The sequence below is a fragment of the Panthera pardus genome, unplaced genomic scaffold (genome assembly GCF_024362965.1).
Source record: "Panthera pardus isolate Hobbes unplaced genomic scaffold, ASM2436296v1 HiC_scaffold_2, whole genome shotgun sequence".
NCBI lineage: Eukaryota > Metazoa > Chordata > Mammalia > Carnivora > Felidae > Panthera > Panthera pardus.
This window is the reverse complement of record NW_026526765.1, coordinates 93,894,616-93,916,846: the sequence shown is the minus strand read 5'-3', so window position 1 is coordinate 93,916,846 and position 22,231 is coordinate 93,894,616. Positions and strand designations below refer to the sequence as shown.

The following is a 22,231-nucleotide window of genomic DNA, read 5'->3' as shown; positions in this document are numbered from 1 at the left end:
TAATTCTTTAAAAATACTAAGGAGAGGGAGGCCTGGATGGCTCAATTGGTTAAGCATCCCACTTCAACTCAGGTCATGATCTCATGGCTGATAAGTTCAAGCCCCGCATTGGGCTCTGTGCTGACAGCTCAGGGCCTGGAACCTGCTTCAGACTCTGTGTCTCCCTCTCTCTCTGCCCCTCCCCCATTCACACTTTGTCTCTCTGTCTCTCCCTCTCAAAAATAAACATTTAAAAAATTAAAAAAAAATACCAAGGAGAGGTAGGAAAGAAAACTGAAACTGAATAGGTATGAAATTAGAAAGTGGACTAAGACCAAAATTCCAGAATGCACAAGGTAAGTTTTAAAAAGGCAGAAGTAGTCAACACTGTCAAAAGTTATGTAAAAAATGAATTTGGAACACTGAAAATATGTGACTAATTAGCATTATCTTCAATTGTGAGTCTGGAATTCTTGCTTTTTTTTAGGTCCCCAAATGGTTATACTCTGGACTTTGATTTCTGAATTTCTAAATCTCATTAAAGGCATCATGTTTTAGCTCTGGAAACCATTTTCTTCAAAATTTTACTTTTTCTTGTTTATCTTAGAATATCAGAATAGTTGACAAGTCTTTTACTTTCTATTCATCACTTAAAAATACAGATAATTTCGAACAATATCAAGTTGTCTTTCAAAATGAGTGTCCTTTTCCTAAATTTAACTCTTTAGTCATCAGTGTTTGTCTTTTGTTAAGTCAGATTTCTAACTTTTAAAAGATTTTTATCAGTCCTGGGATTACCAGATGATGGTTTTGGGTATAAACAAGACCATAATTGTTACATTTCTTAAAACTTTAATATCAGGAAAAATAAATTTATACATTTTGGGGTTGATATTATTTTCATATTTTCTACCATGCTAATTACATTCTATTAGGACTTGTTTAGTCACAAATTTTGGCACACAGTCTTTGTTCTATAAAAGATCTTCACTCTGATAGAGAAAATAACACTAATGATAAGGATGCTTAATAATAACAAACAGTATCAATAATAATATACACTTGTGGTTCTTTATATTTATTATTTAACTCAATGCTTACAACATCTCATGAAGTTATTATTATTAATCCTTCCTGATGAGAAGAAACAGATTTAATACAGGAGTCTTCCCTTATCTATGGTTTCACTTTCTGTAGTTTTAGTTACCATGGTCTACCTTGGTCCTGAAACAGAAGAGCAGCCTAAAAGCTATGCCACAGTGACCACGTCATTCACCTCACATCATCTCATCATGTAGGCATGTGATCATCTCATATCATCATAAAAAAAGTGAGTACAGTACAATAAGATATTTTGAGAGAGTGTACCACATGCATAAAACTTTTACCATTTTTATACTGTTACATTTTATTATTGTTGTTGTTATACAACTCTACTTAATTTATAAATTAAACTTTATCATAGGTATGTTTGCATAGGAAGAAATCATAGTATATAAACAATTAGGTACTATCCATGGTTCTCACGCATCTACTGGGGATCTTGGAAGATATCCTTTATAGATAAGGGAGCACCATTATGCGTAAATAATTTGTTAATTTGTTGATGGTTATACTACTGTTAAGTAGCAGAGCCAAGGCTTCAAATCAGGTCAACATACTCCAAAAGTTCAAAATATAGGCCTTAACTCCTAGGATTTAAAATAAATGAAATAATACGAAATTTCACTTAAATAGAAACAATTAAATGGAAGAATTTCTTGCTTCATAAAAAAATTAGTTTACAAAGGATTCATTACATGATTCCAGTGGTAAACCCCACAAGGAACTTAAGATTCTGGTACATATTTCCTTGAATATCATTACATATACTGTCTACTCATAGAGACTAGATGCTCACTGATGATTTTAAAAACGGTGAATTTATCAAGGCTTTTATAATTTACTTAATAATTTTGAACTACAACATTTTTAATAGGCCCCCTCAATTATATGAAATGAAGTAAAATCATATAATTAAGAAAGTTTAAAAGTAAAAAGGATTTTAAAAATACTTGAGTCTATTCTCATTTTACTGCTAAGAAAATTAAGACCCATAAAGGTTAAATGACTCGCTCAAAGTCATGCGTTTCTGGGCATTGGTGGCATTTGGACCTAAGATGATTGACACAACTGAGGTCCTTTCAACAACACCACGGTCATTTTTTTTTTCCTGGAAAAAGGCACTATCAGTAGAAAAGATATCAAAATACAGAAATGTTACATTCAGTATAGAAAGATATTCGTCTTCAAAGCACAATTCATGGGGCACCTGGGTGCCTCAGTTGGTTAAGCATCTGGCTTCGGCTCAGGTCATGATCTCATGGTTTGTGGCTTTGAGCCCCATCTCACGCTCCACCCTGGCAGTGCAGAGCCTGCTAAGGATTCTGTCTCTCTCTCCCTGGCCCTCCCCTGCTCACTCTGTCTCTCAAAATAAATAAATAAATGAGAAAAAATAGAGTGCATGAAAGTAGGAGAGAGGGGCACAGAGAGAGACAGAGAGAATCTCAAGAGACATAGAGAATCTCCATGCTCAGTGTGGGGCTTGATCCTACAACTTGAGCCAAAATCAGTTGGAGATATGTAGGTGCCCTCTTTTTTCTATGTATTAACCACTGCAAATACACTATCCAATATACAGCCCTTTGCCACATGCAGCCAGTTAAATTAAAATTAATAAAGTTTTAAAAAGTTCCATTGGGCAGCACTGCATTAGGATGCCAACTCCACAATAAGAGGGATTCTCATTAGTTTGTTGATGTTTGCCCACAAGTCAAATGGTGTCTGGCACATACTAAACCTAAACGAGTATCTGTTGAATGACTGAATCTTTTTTAATGTTTATTTCTTTTGAGAGAGAGAGAGAACAGGGGAGGGGCAGAGAGAGAGGGAGAGAGAGAGAAACCCCAGCAGGCTGCAAGCTGTCAGTGCAAAGCCTGACGCCAGGCTCGATCTCACCAATCCTGAGATTGTGACCTGAGCCAAAATCAGGTCAGGCACTTAGGGGCTCCTGGGCAGCTCAGTCAGTTGGGTGTCCAACTTTGGCTCATGTCATGATCTCATGGTTCGTGAGTTCGAGCCCCATGTCGGGCTCTGTGCTGACAGCTCAGAGCCTGGAGCCTGCTTCAGATTCTGTGTCTCCCTCTCTCTGCCCCTCCCCTGTTCATGCTCTCTCTCTCTCTCACCAAACAAATAAACATTAAAAAAAATTAAAAAAAAAAAAAAAGTCGGGTGCTTAAATGACTGAGCCACCCAGGTGCCCCTGAATATTTCTGAGAGATGTCATATAGTCCAAAGAAGTTTCCAATCAAATACATGGCAATGCACTTTTTGTATTGGTTTATGTCTAAAAAGGGAGTATCTGTGATAAAAATGTTATAAGATAATAAGATGTTTTGGCAAAAGAAGTAATTATTATACCAAAAAGCTCTATATACCTGTAACATAAATTGAGTAAGACTGCACAGCATTTGCTATGTAAAGTTTTCTTGGTTTGGGAAGGAGAATGAAGTTTATTTTGTTCCAGACATTTTAAATTTGTTAATTTCCTGTGTCTTACAAAGATAGGAATTGGAAAGGGTATATATCTCAGGATACACTCATAATTCTAAGTTATAAGGAAAATAGGTTTTTAAATGTGTTTCAATGGATTTCAAATAATAATTTAAATACATTAATAGTGTAATTATCATAGCAACAAAGAAATAAGATCTCAATGACAGAAAGGAATATTTTGAACTGGCCAAAAAAAGTATACTTTATTAATCACTGATTTATATTATACAGGTGCAACATTTAATTTTTATAGCTAAAGATTTACTATGGCCATCCTTACAATTGCAGCTAGAAGACTACTATTATTTACTCAAGGTAGAACATACTTTGCCTTATGCAGCTGAGGTCTTTCTTATGTTCTTACACTAATATCATTAAACCAAAGTAGGATTTTGTATATGGAAAATTTTACCAAGACAAAACTATTGGAAAAAGCCATGCTAAATGGCATTTATCCTGAAAATAGAACATAAAGTGCATTTTAAAATATAGGTACCTTGTTATACAGGAAACGTAAAATTTATTTTCAGTATCTGAGAAAACATCCCAACAATTTTTTTCTGTTCAAATGCCTGTTGATAGTTTCTCTATGAAAAGTGATGAAGAAAAGTCTTTTTTTTATAGATTTGCCTATCCTTAGCATATATTATGTTTTTCTTTTCATCATGTAAGAACTATATATTCAATATTAATGGAGAATAATCTTATGTATTGAATAACTAAAAGAATAAAACATCTATACTTTTATCTATGTACAAAATTAACTAGTAATATCTTCTAATCACAAATGAAATACTTTTTCAATGCAAACTTTAAAAATGAAGAAATAGGGGCACCTGGGTGGCTCAATCAGTTAAGCATCTGACTTCAGCTCAGGTCATGATCTTGCAGTCTGTGAGTTCAACTCCCATGTTGGGCTCTGTGTGGACAGCTCAGAGCCTGGAGCCTGCTTTAGTTTCTGTCTGTCTCCCTTTGCCCCTTCCCCGCTCACTCTCTGTCTGTCTCTCTCTCTCTCTCAAAAATAAATAAATATTAAAAAAATTTGTTTAAATAAAAATATGCAGAAATAAACAAAGAAAGCACTCATAATTCTACTATCCAGAAATAAAGGACATATCTTGATAATCTTTGACAAATATGTGTGTGTGTGTGTGTGTGTGTGTGTGTCTGTGTGTGATGAGTGGGGGAAACTGAGTTTGTATAGTGATAAAGAAAAGGTGATATACTACATGACCTTTATGCCTTCTTTACAGTTGGTAATAGATCATTAACATTTTATCATATCAATAAATGTAATTCTATAATATGCTTTTTAATAGCTGCATATTATTTTACCATTTGGATATACCATAATTTAACTATTCATCTGCTAATGGAGAAATATCTTTGAGACTTTCAGTAAAATAAATAGTCAGATGCACTGTGTTTTTAAAATACCAAATCAGCTTTGGAATATAAAATGGTCAACAGCATTAACTATGTCACATACCTGTTTACAGAGTTTCAGGAATGGTCAAAAATAGAGTATAAACTCAAAATTCTATAGGATCAATAAATCAATAGTTTATGCTCGGTATCACTCATAAACAGTCTCTGTATTCTGGCTGCCTTGGTTTCCTCAGCACAGTGTTCAGTAAACATTGTGAATTTTTCTGGTTAAATGTTTTACCTAAGAGAAGGATAAAGACTTGTTCTATTCCAGGTTACAGATGCTTCAACACCAATGATCTCTTCTGATGGTTGAACCAATTCCAATGTAAAACTGTATAGTCAAATATACTTTTGGACTTAATTTCTATGTTTCATATGTTTTAATATGTATTTATTCTTTACAACATTGAATGTGCTTATCATTTTACTTTTCTACCATCATTTTATTATTATTATTTAAAAAATTTTTCTTAAAGTTTATTTGTTTGAGAGAGCCAGAGAGTGAGCAGGGGAGAGGCAGCTAGTGAGGAAAAGAGACAGAACACCAAGCAGGGTCCACACTGCCAGTGCAGAGTCTAATGAGGGGCTCGAACTCATGAACCGCAAGATCATGACATGAGCCAAAACCAAGAGTTAGACACTTAACCAACTGAGCCACCAGGTGCCCCACTTTTCTTCCATCATTTTAGAGACCATTACCCCTTCTTGTATTTTTTTTTCTTTTGGCAGAGTGATGTTATAACAAGTTCCAAATACCCTGTGCTATAAATATATATACAGTATAAACCGTTGTGAAGTTACTTGAGAACCATTAAAACCATCTTAGGAGAATTCAAGTGAAAATCTACAGTCTAGAGGCACCTGGCTGGCTCATTTGGTGGGGTGTGTGACTCTTGATCTTGGGCTTGTGGGTTTGAGGCCCGTGTTAGGTGTAGAGATTGCTTAAAAATAAAATCTTAAAAAAAATCTACAGTCTAATCATTAGAAGTTATAAATTCTGAAGAATCTGTTTATTAAAGGAATATCTTTTACATATTCAAAATGACTAGCCAACACCATTGAAGAGTATTTCACTTTTTATTTTCTTAGATATAATCTATCAATAAAACAAATTTTAATTAGTTTATGATCATTTTAAATGAAGATGAAATAAAAAACATATTTGTGTTGTTTTTATGTGCAACATTCCAATTAATCACCAAATATGGTTTTTCTGATTCTACGTTAATGACTATGTAAAGAAATTGAAGAAACATTCTGTTGCTTGGAAAGGTCATGCTCCTAACTAGGTTCAACATTTTGTAAAACATTATGTTTACACTATTAACACAATTAATTTGCTCAGAAAATTCTTTTTAAAATAGTATAAATGTAAAATTATAAATTTGGAAGATAGATGTTTGAATTAATAAAGTTTAACTATATAAATGTGGGGGGGGGGATGAGTAGACAAAAAAGACCCACTCAGATATGAGTACAATTATTTTAAAAAACACTTAGGTAAAGACTTTAAGATTCTTGAGGAAAAAGAGCCTGTAGGATAATTCTTTATTATCTTTAAATTTTTAAAACATTTTAATAAATCCAAAAGCATTCTATACTTGTTCTTAAAAACAAATTCAGTCTAGGTTTACAATTCCACAACTTATTCCTCTTTCACAAAGTATGTTTTTCATTATATAAGTCTCTGTACATATGGAACCTAGCATTGTATGTTAGACATGGCAGGCATTTCAACAATGTCAAATGGATGCGAAAGCAATAATCCCTTAAGAATTTCATCATTGATACAGAATATATGAAGTCAAAATTTCTGATAACATACTTGGTACAAGAAATTCACGTTTCCCTAATTCACATTTTCAGGAACCTCTTAGATCTATATAACATAAAAAGCTATGGACGGGATGTCTGAAACATTATGAAGACCCCAATGAAAGATACAACTTTCCATCCTTTAGAAGGAAATTTAAAAGATTCGGGCACCTATATAAGGGGATTTGACTGTCAATATACATAGGTTCACCCACAGAGAAAATAAAATCTCCATATGTTAGAACACTTGGCATCTGTGCACTTCCTTTTCCTATTTCATGCCGTGTTTCCCTGGCCCTATGTACTGAATGCAGATTCAGTCTGAAGGAAAAAACTCCTCCAGCTGCTAATGTGAGGCCTCCCAGCACTATAACCATGAGATCATCCAGCACCACTGCCTGCTTCAAGTTCTCCCTCGGGGGTGGATGTGGGTGCTGGCACTCCTTGCTGTGCACTAAAAGCAGAAAAAAAAACAGCAAACTGGGACACTTCAAGGACACAGCATAATTTCAGTAAGAGTTAGTAGAGGAGAAGCAGAACTTTGTTGCTATGAAATATGTTAGTAAGCACAACTTTGTTGTATTTTTGGTCAGAAAGGAAGTGGAGACAGAAAGAGAGTAAGAATGAAAAAGAATTTTCTGGAATAACAGGGTTTACTTTAGATTGTGGAAAATGCTGAGGTATACAATAACAGAATTAAAGTAACAAAACAATTATCTTGACATAACTATTCCATAAAATTAGGCATTTAATTTCTTCTTGTGTTATGTAAATGCACATGTTCTGTATCCTGAAACTAAACTATAAACTCCTTTCAAGTAAAAACTGTGCATTATTCTCTTTAGCAAATAAGTATTTACGGTATTGATAAAAGAACTATGTAAGGATAAAAGCTTATGAAATCGCAGAGCTCTAGTAGGTAAAAAAAGTTGGAAGATCTATTGCTAACAATTTATTTATTAATAGATCTAACCCTTCCAGAAGCAGGTATTTATATACCTGAGATCACTATATTTGGGCAAAACTGATGCATTGCAACCATGATGTTGAGAGCATATTATACAAAAATAAACCAAAGTATGTTCATTCTATAGAAAATTTTATTACCATCTTTAAATAAAGGTATTTAGCATTTACCAAAATTACATACACACAAACACACACACATACATATACAATTAAGTTCAGGGTATAGAGTAGACTCCAAGGTTCAACAAACTTTTTTTCTGTAAAGATCCAGATAGTAAATATCTGACCACTTAAAAATCTGTTACTGCAGTGTAAAGGAAGTCACAGACAATACATGAATGAAAGAGCATGGCTATTTTTCAATAAAACTTTATTTACAAAAACAGTCAGTCAACATATGGACAGTAGTTTGCCAATTTTTGAAATAGATTATATGTTACTAGAAGTAGCATTAAATGGGATAGAGAAAGAATAATTTAATGTTTTTATAGGTAAGAAATATTCACGAAATTTTCAAGATCTTTATTGAATCTTAAAAACAATAACAATAACAACAACAACAAAACTCAGAAACTTAAGTAGCACACGAATCTTACCTGGTTAGGTATCCTCAATGGGGGCCTTGGACCTCCAGGGTACCGAGGTGACATAAAAGGCTATTGAAGTAAAACAAATAAATAAATAAAACAAAACATAAATGACACAATGTAAAATAGAGATCTGAAAATAAACTGTTTTAAAGAATTTGAGAATTATACAAAACATAAGTCAACTTATTTCCCTATGTGGCTGCTTTCAGTAGAATAAACTCTTTTAAGAAAAATTACCGTCCTGTTTTTTTATTTTGTAGAATATCTAGAACATTTCCCAAAGAAAACATAAAAACATCAAAGATGAGGGACGCCTGGGTGGCTCAGTCGGTTGAGCTTCCGACTTCAGCTCAGGTCATGATCTCATGGTCTGTGAGTTCGAGCCCCGCGTCGGGTTCTGTGCTTACAGCTCAGAGCCTGGAGCCTGCTTCAGATTCTGTGTCTCCCTCTCTCTCTGACCCTCCCCCATTCATGCTCTGTCTCTCTCTGTCTCAAAAATAAATAAACTTAAAAAAAAACAAAAACAAAAACAAAAAAACATCAAAGATGAGTAAAGCTGGGGCTCCTGGGTGGCTTGGTCAGTTAGGTGTCCTACTCTTGATTTTGGCTCAGGTCATGACCTCATGATTTATGAGTTCGAGCCCCTATGAGGCCCTCTCTGCTTTCAGCGCAAAGTCTGATTCCAAGCCTCTGTCTCCCTCTCTCTCTGCCTCTGCTCCACTAACACTCTCCCTTTCTCTCAGAAATAAACATTAAAAAAAGATGACTAAAGCAAAAAAAATTTTTTAATGTGAATTTTATTAAGATAATGACATTTAATTGGCAAAAAAAGATTAGGAGATTTAGGCAACTGAATCTTAGCAAAGACTTCAGGAACAGGCTTATTGGCTATATCATTCTGTAAACTGGGTTCTGAACATATAGTTTGGACTGAATTATCCAGTTTGGTTATCAATTTCCTTTAATAATTTTAAAGTTGCCAAATTTTTTACCGTTTTTTTTTTTTTTTGGTGGCTTTTTAAAATGGTAAAGAAATTTCTTTTTCATATGTCCTTTGTGGTTAAAAAGAGCTTTGCCTCTCCTTTCTCAAGTGTTTGTTATAATTCAAAATAGATTATAAATTTTAAAGTTGAAATAATTTATTTGCATATTTTAAGCTTAGCAGATTATGAGCTGTGTATTTAAAAGAAAGAAAAAAATGGTCTTATATTAAAACTCAAGGCAGTTTATCTTGTTAGATAAATCAGATTCTGGTAAGATATGTTGACTCCATCCAGTTCAAAAAATGTCTGAAAAATATCCTAAAAATATCATTCCAACAATGAGTGGATGAATATTTTTGATCACTCAGATATGGGCACCAAATTTTTCAAAGTTTATGTGTATCAAATTTTTCAGTGTATTCCTAAAATTATTCAAAATTTCATTTCTATAGAAAAATTCTATAATTTTGTCTACTTACATCACACTATATAATTTATTTAAATTCAAGATTATTACTTCATGTAACATAAGTAAATTATCCACTCTAAATGGTTGCATATCATGAAGTAATATATTAAGAATGAAGTAATATAAATTAAGGATCAATTTAACAAAAGCTTGGGCAAGCCAAATCTTTAGTATTTTACATAATTAAATTCCACATTTATAATGTATTTTCTATAAACATTTTAGAAACTGAACCTGCAGTTCTTGGCTACATTTTAAAAGCAGGGTTATTTTAAGACCTACCCTATGACCCAGCAATAGCACTGCTAGGAATTTACCCAAGGGATACAGGAGTACTGATGCATAGGGGCACTTGTACCCCAATGTTTATAGCAGCACTCTCAACAATAGCCAAATTATGGAAAGAGCCTAAATGTCCATCAACTGATGAATGGATAAAGAAATTGTGGTTTATATACACAATGGAGTACTACGTGGCAATGAGAAAAAATGAAATATGGCCCTTTGTAGCAACATGGATGGAACTGGAGAGTGTGATGCTAAGTGAAATAAGCTATACAGAGAAAGACAGATACCATATGGTTTCACTCTTATGTGGATCCTGAGAAACTTAACAGAAACCCATGGGGGAGGGGAAGGAAAAAAAAAAAGAGGTTAGAGTGGAAGAGAGCCAAAGCGTAAGAGACTCCTAAAAACTGAGAACAAACTGAGGGTTGATGGGGGGTGGGAGGGAGGAGAGGGTGGGCGATGGGTATTGAGGAGGGCACCTCTTGGGATGAGCACTGGGTGTTGTATGGAAACCAATTTGATAATAAACTTCACATATTGAAAAAAAAATAAAATAAAAGCAGGTTATTTTAAAAAGCAGCATCTGAAAAATAAAATCCTAACAAGTTAATGCTGTATAGACTACTTCTATAATATCTCTTGGAAGATTTTATTTTAGATAATTTTGACAAGAAATAGTAATTGTTGGAAATAATAATTTCCAACAAGAGGAACTTTAGAGTTAAAAAAGCAATTCAGTTTTTTTTTTATTACTGTGTTCTTATATGTTAATCATACAATTATCATATATTCTTACATCTTAATCTTCTATGTTAATCAGGAGATTATTTTAAATGGACAGAAATATTGGTTTATTCAGGTATTATTGTCACCTCTGGTGACAAAGTGGGTATTCCAATTTCAACATTTCAATAATGTTAGTTTTCACATATTTGATCAAAGCTGTTTCTCTTTTTTTTTTTTTAATTTTTTTTTTTTTTTAGCGTTTATTTATTTTTGAGACAGAGAGAGACAAAGCATGAATGGGGGAGGGTCAGAGGGAGACACAGAATCTGAAACAGGCTCCAGGCTCTGAGCTGTTAGCACAGAGACCAACACGGGGCTCGAACTCACGGACCGCGAGATCATGACCTGGGCCGAAGTCGGCCGCTTAACCGACTGAGCCACCCAGGCGCCCCAAGGCTGTTTCTCTTTAATCCTTTCTAAGCTCTACTCTAAATTGAATTAGTTAGTTAACTATACTGCCAACTAGAAGCTTATCCCAATACTCACACACCCTCTACTATATTTCTAATCACCCAATTTCATTTATGGAACTGCCTTTTAAATTCTGGACTAATTTTAAAAACTAGGAAATTAAGTATTGTGTCATTGGTTTTGGAATGTTTGCCTTTCTTTCACAAAGTGATGTTTTATGACATACTCATGAATCCAAAGTTTATCAATTTACTTTTTGAGACATGGAGAAATAAAAATAGGTTACTGATGATTCCTGTCTATTACATTCACTTTGAAATGGAATACGAGGTAGAAATTATGTTAAAAATATTACTAACTATCAAATACTGAGGAAAAAATTGAGATGTACCTTACTTGAAATAGAGCATTTGAGATTTGCATATTGGTCCAAATGTAAAATGATGTTATAGTGTTAATTTAATGGACTATCTGAAAAGAGGAATTTCTCTCATCAATGGTACTATGAAACAGTGTATTTTAATGGGACTGTCAAACACTCCTATCTGACTGTAAGGACCCATCAAGAGACTACTGAGGACAGGGAGTGCATGTGGTACCTAGGAACCTACAAATCTCTACAGAATGAGACTGGGAGAGAAAAAGATTCTCTCTTTAGTTAATTTAGTTCTTATGCATGCCCTCCTCCTCCAAGTTCAAATTTACAGGTGTTTTTGGAAAAAAAGAAAAGAAAACCATTTATAAATTCTAATCAATAACAATCCACTTAAAGCAAAAATGACAAAAAAGCTAGTTGAGATAAAAATCTACTACTTTTACTTAAAATACAAAGACTGCTATGGGTAGAGTACCTTTGATATCAAATTAGTGCTGTTATAACATAAGCTCTTAATATTCAGATTGATCCTTACCTTAAGTTATCTAGTTAAACACACAGGTCCTCACTTGCCTGCTTGTTGAGACAGAGACACAGCAACTGAACCCCAAAGAGTTTGCATATTAGCAACTGAGAATATTGTAATAATATTTGTACTCCAGTATTCAGAAGCCAATTTCCTTGCAAATACAATTCAAGATATGAAAACAAGTTTAAATTATTGATATAAGAGATTGCCTACTGATACTATAGAGTATATCTACTGACAGACATGTTAGTACTCTCTGCATGAATAGTCTGGGAAGAACAGGTTTTTGAAAAGAATTTTTGGCTATGAAATACTCTTTTACTTGGGGGAGAAAGTTGTTTTTTTTTTTTTAATAGTTTGGGCATTAAGATATTTGCTTGAAGATGTCATGATGGTGAATCAATATTTTAAATGGAAAAGGTCTTCACCTTCAAAAGGCTATTTATAAGGTGTGTGAAAAAAAACATTTGGGAGTCAGGGGACTGGGTTCTAGTTTTGTAGTAACACTAATTAGCAGAGGGGCCCTGAGCTAAAAAATCTTCGGCCTTTAATTTTCTCCATCTTAAATGAGAGAGTTGGACTAGATAATCTCTAAAGTCCCATAGAAAATTAAAAAGAAAAACAAAACTCCATTATTCTGTTATTTCCAGCATTACCCTTAAGTATACAGATTTCTATATTGCAAATAGCTACAAATATTTGAAATGTGTAGGGGTGGGATGGGCACAACTCACAAACCATCTTCATCAAGGAGCTGGAGAAACTTATTCCTATGCTTTCCAGAGAAAAGGAAAACATAAAGAAAAAAAATACTCCAAAAGAGAAGGATGCATTTGGTTCCGATCAAAGGCCCATTGGAAGAATAAAAAAAAACTCAACTTATCAATTAAAAAGTATACTAGTGATTCTTTTATTCAACAAATATATATTAAATACCTACAAAGGCAGTAATGGACTAAGTCGTTGGACATATGAGTGAACAAAGCAGATGACGATCACTGCTCTCTGATTAGAATTTTTAAGGTTCTACTATTATAATTAGTAGGAAAACAATTTTCTGGAAAAACTGTTTTCTCTATTAGTCCACTAATTTAAAGAAATAGAATGTTCTCTTCACCAAATGGCAAGTACCAGTGAAAACCCACAAAAAATAGTATTTCAATCTGGTGCCTTCACTCAGAAGTCATATTACATCATCCTTACTTGATAGAACATGTAGTGCTATGAGTGAATCAAAGTCAAGGCTATGTTTTAAAAAGTTTTCCAAATTAGGCAAAACTCACACAGTCAGGTTCTTTATAACACAAGATATAATGAGTACCACTGTTAGTATTCTGACATATGGAAACTACATTTCCATAAAGGCATAAACTCTCCTTTCTACATGTTTCAGCTATCTTCCCAGAAAGAATGCAATAACTCAAAAGGAATAAAAGCATGCATGCACAAATCCAAAAAATCAATAAAATTTGTTGACTAAGAGAAGAGGAAAAAACCAAAACAAAACAAAAACAACCCTCCAATAGAAATACCAACCAAGTCCAGTTCATTTCCCCTAAGTAAAGATCATACCATTGAGAATCAGAATTTATTTCAGAATGAATGTCACTCAATCTTAAAGGATTACTATTATCCATTATATCAAGAATTATTCATGGAATTTTAAACTTCTGCCTCCCTAAAAGAGAGATTTTCCTTTATTCTTTGCCCTTTCTGCTAGTGGAGGGTAGTCTGCCTCTCTTATTTGATCTTTCATAAACCCTAGTGCTCTATCACAATTCCCTAAGAATTAGAAGAAACCAGCTCTTTCTCTTTCCTCGTACTACCTGGAAGTTAGATTGCTCAGTCTGATTCTTTGCTTCTCTGAAGGTGCCAAGTGTCCCCAATGGAATTGTTTTATTTACCTGTCCTGAAATTACAGGTGCTAAGATAAGAACCACTTAAGCCCTAAGTTCTTTTAATATATATACGGTAAGGGGTGTCTGGGTGGCTCAGTTGGTTAAGCGTCCAACTCGTGATTTGGGCTCAGGTCATGATCTCACAGTTTGTGAAACTGAACCTAGCAATAAGCTCTGTGCTGACAGAATGGAGTCTGCCTAGGATTCTCTCTCCCCTATCTTTCTGCCCCTCCTTGCTTGTGCACATGTGCTCTCTTTCTCTCTCTCTCTCAGCACAAACACTTAAAAATATTTGTTTATTTTTTGAGTATAGTTTTAAGCGTATTTGAGCATAGTTGACATACAATGTTACATTAGTTTCAGGTGTACAACATAGTGATTCAACACGTTTATACATTATATTGTGCTCACAAGTGCAACTACCATCTGTTAGTATAATATTTCCTTTAAAAATTTTTTTTAATGTTTATTTTTGAGAGAGACAGAGTGTGAGTGGGGGAGGGGCAGAGAAAGAGAGAGAGACAGAATCTGAGCTGTCAGCACAGAGCCCGACATGGTGCTCGAACTCACAAACTGTGAGATCATGACATGAGCCGAAGTTGGACGTTTAACCGACTGAGCCACCCAGGCACCCCTCACCATAATATTTTCTAATATTTTAATAGTTTTTAGAAAACATACATATGACTTTTCAACACCAGAATATTCTCTCCTTCTTGAAATTACCATGTATTCTTTCTCTGTCAAGTAAATTTCTAGTAATCCCCCAAGGGTCAGTTTAAAAATCAAGACTTTCCTTCTATTTCTTCAGCACTTTGTTCACACCATCATCATAGAGGATTCAGTACACTGTAGTATAATGTGTGCCCTGGTGTGAAGGAAATCCACTTCAGAGGAAAGAACACAAAACCATAGTAGAGCAAGTCATTATCTTAATGCTAGGGAAATTAATCCATAAAATAAAACTGGTATTCACAAGAATCCTTAAAACTGAGGTGTAATTGATACATGAATCACCTTATATCTTATTTTAAATATTTCAGAATGGCTTTAGAAACTCTTTAAATATTAGTCTTTGAGAATAAACTGGTAATAAAGAAAATTTAAAATCATTAAAAATGAGTGTCTTTAAAATCCCACTTAAGCATTCTCTGTGTACCATTTATATACTATATATACTACATACTATTTTCTTTATACAATTTTTCTGTATACTATATTTTATTTTCAAACCATAATTTACAAAAAATCAGTGACAAAGGGAAGATAATACTGATTTCTTTGGAATGGACAAATGTAACATTTAGAACAAGAATTAGAAGAAACCAGCTCTTTCTCTTTCCTCATACTACCTGGAAGTTAGATTGCTCTTCTGAAGATTGTTCTAAAACATACAATTTTACAGGACTTATCTAACATAAAATAACTGAAAATTTTTAGGACAAAATTATTCATGTAAGATTTGCTTATAATTTTGAAAGAAATAGTATCTTTTTAAAATACAAAGAAACAATTACCAAGTTTAAGAAAATATGAACTTAAAAATATTTAAAAAATGAATACTCAAACAGTGACTTCTTCACAAAATTACTCAATGGAAGTTTTATAAGCTTTCTATTGTACAATTATAATAAAATCTGACTTATCAAATTTTATTTGAATGTAACTTTTTGACACATTTTATAGCACAAAGTTGTACTTTTTAGAGTTTACTAGATCAGCCTCCTTACTCTGTAAAGAAAACCAAAGACCTAGTTTTTTACCTGCCATTTTAGTTTTCTTACAGAGAAAACAGTTCCAGTAATACCTTTACAGAATGAAGGCAGGTACACATACAACCGGGTGACCATAAATAAACTGCCTGACTTGGCACTTTCTCCTTGGCCCCCCAGCAACGGTGCTACCATTCACTTAATGCAGAATTCTTTACTCTTGCTAGTTACCACTCAACCAGGAAAAGCTGAAAAGGCAGTGGTATTTCAGGTAAGTAAGTTTATTTGCATACAAAGCACTAATTAGCATGTGCTCTTGATTCACTGAACTAAAAGCAATGCAACAAGTGAAATAAAATAAATTTAGTAACCTCTAGCTCTCTTTTCTTAAATACTTTTGGTAGGGTTTTGATAATATATGTTGTCTTGACTGCACTTATTAATGTTTTTAAGTCACATGCCAAAAGGGAATAGAAGATGAGTGGGGAATGGTGATAAATGGATGTGGAATGATTAGAAGCGTATCACCATTAGAATCAAACTGTTCATTATAATATGATAACTTATAGTGAGGTTCATGAGAAAGGAAAGGAAGCAGTTAGCACATTCTAAGAGAGAACGCACAGAGCTGCATTCAGTAAATATTTGGTTGGTTCCATAGCTGGTTCATTGACTAAAAGAATGAACAACATTGATGGAAGACTAAAAACCAGCACAAAATAAAGTTTCGTTCCCTTGTGTAAAATCTCCCCTGACCAATGTGTATTGTTAAAAATAGATAATATTGGGGCACCTAGGTGGCTCAGTTGGTTAAGCATCCAACTTTGGCTCAGGTCATGATCTCACAGTGCATGAGTTCAAGCCCCACGTTGGTCTCTGTGCTGACAGCTCAGAGCCTGGAGCCTGCTTTGCATTCTGTGTTTCCCTCTCTCTCTGCCCCTCCCCTGCTCTCTCTCTCTCTCTCTTAAAAATAAATAAACGTTAAAAAAATTTTTTTAAATACACAATATCTATTGACAATGTAAACAGTAAGCCACAGTATTAGCACAGTATATCTGCTTTGTCTAGTGAGAACAAAGTTATAAATTAGAGGGGAGAATTCTGCTTGATTAAATAGGATAATTTATATTTTCCAGAGGACAGGTAAGGAGCAAAGTGTTGACCCCAACAAGATACTATATTATAATTACAATATCCCTATCAACATCTAAGAGAATTTATAATTTAGATGACTAATAAGGCCTTTTACTCCCTCCTATCACTTTCAGGTTTCTTTTACTGTTTCTGGGTGTCAGGGTTAAAAATAATGTTTCTTAGTTTTATAGGCTAGCAGTATTTAGTTGCCAGTTTTTGGTATAAAAGGATATCAGGTTAATTTACATATGATTTGGCAAAACAAACAAAACAGAACAAAACTGTGGTGACTTAATTGAACTTTTCCTGAAGCTCAGACCAGCCTTGAGAACTGCTAACAATTCATTTGCAGTTCATTTTTCAGCTGTCTCATACAGTGCTGTGTTTATACAGAGAACCTTACCTCCTCTTTCTAGACTGAAATATATTCAAAGAGTGATAATTCTCAGGTCTCAGAAACAACATGGTTAAGCATACAGATTTTTTTCCCACTAAGGAAAAGCTCAGCATTTGAGTAAGAACATTTAACATTCTACCTTCTTAATATCATATTGTTTTTAGCACATAACCATTAGTCCAAAAATCTGTAAGAAAATGGTTATTTGCCAAGGAGTAATTTGCTTCTATCACTATTTTTAGGCAATAACAAAAGACGCAAAGTTGCATATAGACAGAAAAAATATTATATTAATTACATAAAGACCAAATATGTTGCTCACTTGGTCCTGTGAAGATATGGCTTTAGACAGATTTAATCTTTCTTCTTCTATTTTTAATGCACTGTTTTAAGCAGACAAAGGGAGTAAGACACAATTTTATGACATGAAAATTATTCTAGAATCTTTCAAGGAAAAAACTTCTCGGAAACAAAACTTTTAGAAATGATAAATAAAGTAGGTTATAATTATTTTTTATACTTCTGGAAAGGTAGTAAAAAACATGTTCACTATACTATTTTATCCAAAAAATAAACATTCTTTTAAACACTAAATATTACTTTTTACTCATTCTGTGTCTATTTTTTAATTAATTTAGTTCTCTTTACTGTATACAACTTTCCTACGTAGATTTCTCTACTTTGCTATTCCATATTTTACTTACAAGTAAATCTCTATCTTTTTTTTTAAAGTTTATTTATTTTTGAGAGAGAGAGCGAGAGAGCACGGAAGGGGCAGAAAGAGAAAGAATCCCAAGCAGGATCCTCACCATCTGCACGGGAGCCCAGCGTGGGGCTGGAACTCATGATCTCATGGATCTCAGGAACCATGAGATTATGACCTGAGCCAATATTAAGGGTCTGACACTTAACTGACTCAGAAGTAAATTTTTATCTTAATTCTAACTTTCCTAAAGTCATGAGCTATCAAAAATAAATAATACTGAGATTATTATTTTGAATAACCATTAGGGTTGTGACTTCTGTATTTCACCACAGCCATCTTTCATATAGTAAAAGTGTTCACATATTTCAATTCTTATAATTCCATGAGATGCTTCATGAGTTTTCTGTAGAAAAGTAATGAAGCATAAATTATACATCAAATGAATTTCGTCAAAGTTACTTTACAATTCATATATCTTAATTTGTTTAGTTTCTTTTCTGTTTTCCATAAAAACCTCCATCAGACATTACTGACACCCCAGTGGATAAGATACTCTTGATTAACACATTTTAATTCCAACCAGTATTAAACTAATTTAGCTCACAAAATGACATACTTGTGCTAGCGCATTCTGCTGATAAGCATAAATATGTAGCTTATCTCCCATACATCTTAGATATTCTATCATCATCAACACTTAATTAAAATAACTCATATAAAATAACTGTAAAGTATTACCAGATCCAGTTTTCTAGATGCTATTTTGGCAAGGCTAATCCAATTCAGCACAGAATTATAAGCAGGTTGATTCTTTTAATATGGATTTAGTCTAAGCATAAAAATTGCTCACTTACATTATGGGCCTTTTCAAGAAGATGAGACTATTTTTCAACCCTTCATTACCTATGTTAGAGGTGTGTGGCAATGGACTTCTGGATTCTGAAAGGGGACCATGCTGTCTGCTGGTCTATAAAAGTTTGACAACATTTTTCAAAAAACTTTAATAATTTGTTTTAGATCAGTTTATATTCACAAATACATACAGACACACTTTTATGTGTGTGTGTGTGTGTGTGTCTGTGAGGCAAATAGCTGGAGTCCTACATAAGCTAAATCTGGCTCTGTACTGCCTCCTGCTACAAACTAAAGTCCCTGACAGATCAACCCATATTAGTATATTTAAAAAATGACACTATGGGTATGAAAATACATATTTATATGTATATAAATTTAGGATTTATAATTTAGGATAAAGTATCACACTGACTCCATCAAAAAAAGCTAAAGCAATCATTTTTCAAAACCACTCATAGTTTTTAATTGAAGAATGCCAAAGGATTCCCTTCTTCCTTTCCCCTATTTTATATTCATACTTACAGGTAAATTTGCTTCACATGACAGTATAGGAGAGAGGTACTTTAATATACCTTAATGTACCATTGTGAAAGAAAGAAAGAAAGAAAGAAAGAAAGAAAGAAAGAAAGAAAGAAAGAAAGAAAGAAAAAGAAAGAAAGAGGAAAGAAATTAGCTAGTTCGTTCTTATTCTTCTGATAATATGGTAGGGACATTTCCACTGATCAAGCAGTAGTCTTTTCAAATTCTCAAGTAGCAATAACAGTGTTTGTTAAACAAACTGACCTATAACCTTGGTCTTCTAATACAAGTGGTGAATTATATATATATATATATATATATTTGCTTTCTTTAAAAATGAAATGATACTCTCATATTCACTTGGTTACTTACTTATAAACATAAAATTCATGTCTAAACTATTTAAAATAGTCTTTCTACACAACAGGTTTTTACAGAAATTGTTAATACATCAGAAAGTCTGTTTTGAAACTAGAGCTTACTAATTTGACTAATGCTAAAATCTATAGAAGTAAGCACTATGAGAAAATTCAAACTACACAAAGTTTTTTCTCCATCTCCAATTTAAAATATACATTTTTATGTACAAGCCTTATATAGATATATGTACACAAAACTGATAAGACAAATTCAACTGGAAAATATATTTACTGATGCCAAAGTATCTACAATCTATTATAGAATATTAAAATGACAGATAACAGGTAGCATTCACATTTGCAAGCACTGCAAACAATTAATTCTATTTTACTTTCTCTGAAAAGCATCCTACTGCTCCGATTAGTCTATTCCCTGGCATTCTATCTTCAACTCAAGATTACACCAGCTTGCTGGGGGTAATGGATGATACCTCGCAATAGCCTATATGCTCTTCTCACAGGCACCAGCAGAGCTGTTTTCTTTGTTCCTCGGCAGGGATGAACAGTTTATAATAGCCAACACTTCACTCCCAGCAGCATTTCTTTGGCCTCCCGACTTCTCGCTCTAACTACAGCATCATCTCTTCCTTTCCCTTTAGAGCAAAACTCAATGTTGGGCACACTTGCTGTCTCCCCTTTCTCTCTTCCCACTTTATCCTGAATCTACTTTTATCAGGCTTTCATGCTCATCACTACACTCAAACTGGCCTTATCAAGGCCACAAATTATCTCCTTGTTAAAATTCAATGGTCAATTGTCAGTCTTCAACTAATTTAAACTATCAGTAGCATTTGGCACAGCTGAATATTCCTCCCCTTGAAACATTTTCTCCATGTGGCTTCCAGGATACCACATTACCTGGTTTTCTTATCTCTTGGACTGCTCCTTCTCATTTTTCTTCACTGCTCCCTCCTCATCTCCCCGGCTTCTTGACATTAGAGTGCACTAGTTCCATTGTAGACCTTCTTGTCTCCATCTATACTATCTTGGTGTTCTCTTCCAGGCTCAGAGCTCTAAATATTATCCACATGCTAATAACTCCTAAATGACTCTAGCCCAAGCCTGAACCATAAAACTGCAGACTGATATTCTGTTCCCTACTCAACATCTCCTGAATCTCCTAATAGCCATCTTAGTCTTAACAAGTTCAAAATTAAGTTTCAGTATTCTCCCTCATACCTCCTCTTGAAATTTGATTTACATCAGTAAATGTCAACTCCATTCTTCCATATGAGTAGGTCAAAAGCCTTGTAGTCACCCTTGTAGTCTTTTTCTCTCACAACACATATCCAAACCATCACCAGTATCTGTTGGCTCAAGCTTGAAAATATATCTGGAATCCAACCACTTCTCACCACTCTTACTACCTTAGTCCAGAACATAGCAATCTCCCTGTAGTCTCCCCATTTCCCCCCTTCCCTCCTATAGACTAATCTCAACAGAGCAGCCAGAATAAGACTGTTAAAACCCTCCACTCAGAGTAAAGCCCAAAATTCCTATAATGACCTTATATGTCTGACCACCTTATCCAAAACTTTGGCAATAATGCCCATTTTCCTTTTAGGTTTCATTTTTCTCCCTCATTATCACAATCTAATATATCATATTTAAAAAAAATAATTATTTTGTTACCGTTTCCTTTAATAGACTTTAAGTTCTATGCGGACAGGGATTTCTATTTATCTTTTCTTTTCTTTCTTTCTTTCTTTTTTTTTTTTTTTTTAATTCATAAGGGCGCAGGTGGCCCAAGGCCAGGGCTCTGCAGCTGGCCCTGGTACAGCACTCAGCCTCACAAGCCCCAGTCCTGTCTCTAGGAGCCCACCTCTCACTGAGCTGTGTACCTGCAGCCTCAGTCCCTCATCCTTCACCCCTGCCACCAACTTCCTTGAGTTGTAGTAAATGTTTGCTGCTATATGTCATCAGCCATCTTTGCCAGTAGTTCTCAAATTTTAGTTTGTAAGACTCATCTGTTCAAAACAAACAGCAACAAAACCACAAAAGATTTCCAGCTCCACTTCTCCCCATCCCCAAGGATTCTGACAAACTGGAAGCTGGGGAGGCTCCAGGACTCTCTTGTGAGTACTACAAAGAACACACTTGGAAGAACATTGTTCTTAGTCTTTACCTTTTAGGTTTCTTACAAGCTATCTAGTGGTGACCATTTTCAGATGGAACAGGAGTGGGCAATTTTGGCTTACCCACTAAATGTGGCCCACCACTTGTTTTTGTAGATAAAGTTTCCCTGAACAGTTTCGCTACACAGTGTCCATGGCTGCTTTTTACCTTACAAGGACACTACAACAACAGAGCTAAGTAGTTGTGACTTCGAAGCCTCCAAAGGCTAAAATATTTACTATCTGGCTTTTTACAG

General features: G+C 34.2%; 1 protein-coding gene across 9 annotated transcripts in view; it reads right to left on the bottom strand.

Moving 5' to 3' along the window:
• Positions 1-22,231, bottom strand: part of SSBP2 (single stranded DNA binding protein 2) — a 308,327-nt gene that overhangs the window by 61,275 nt on the left and 224,821 nt on the right. For all 9 annotated transcript variants that reach the window (XM_053907236.1, XM_019462852.2, XM_019462850.2 and 6 more), the window contains one exon: positions 8,385-8,444. In XM_053907236.1, the coding sequence (XP_053763211.1) occupies positions 8,385-8,444 (60 nt within the window). The remainder of the gene's footprint in view (positions 1-8,384; positions 8,445-22,231) is intronic.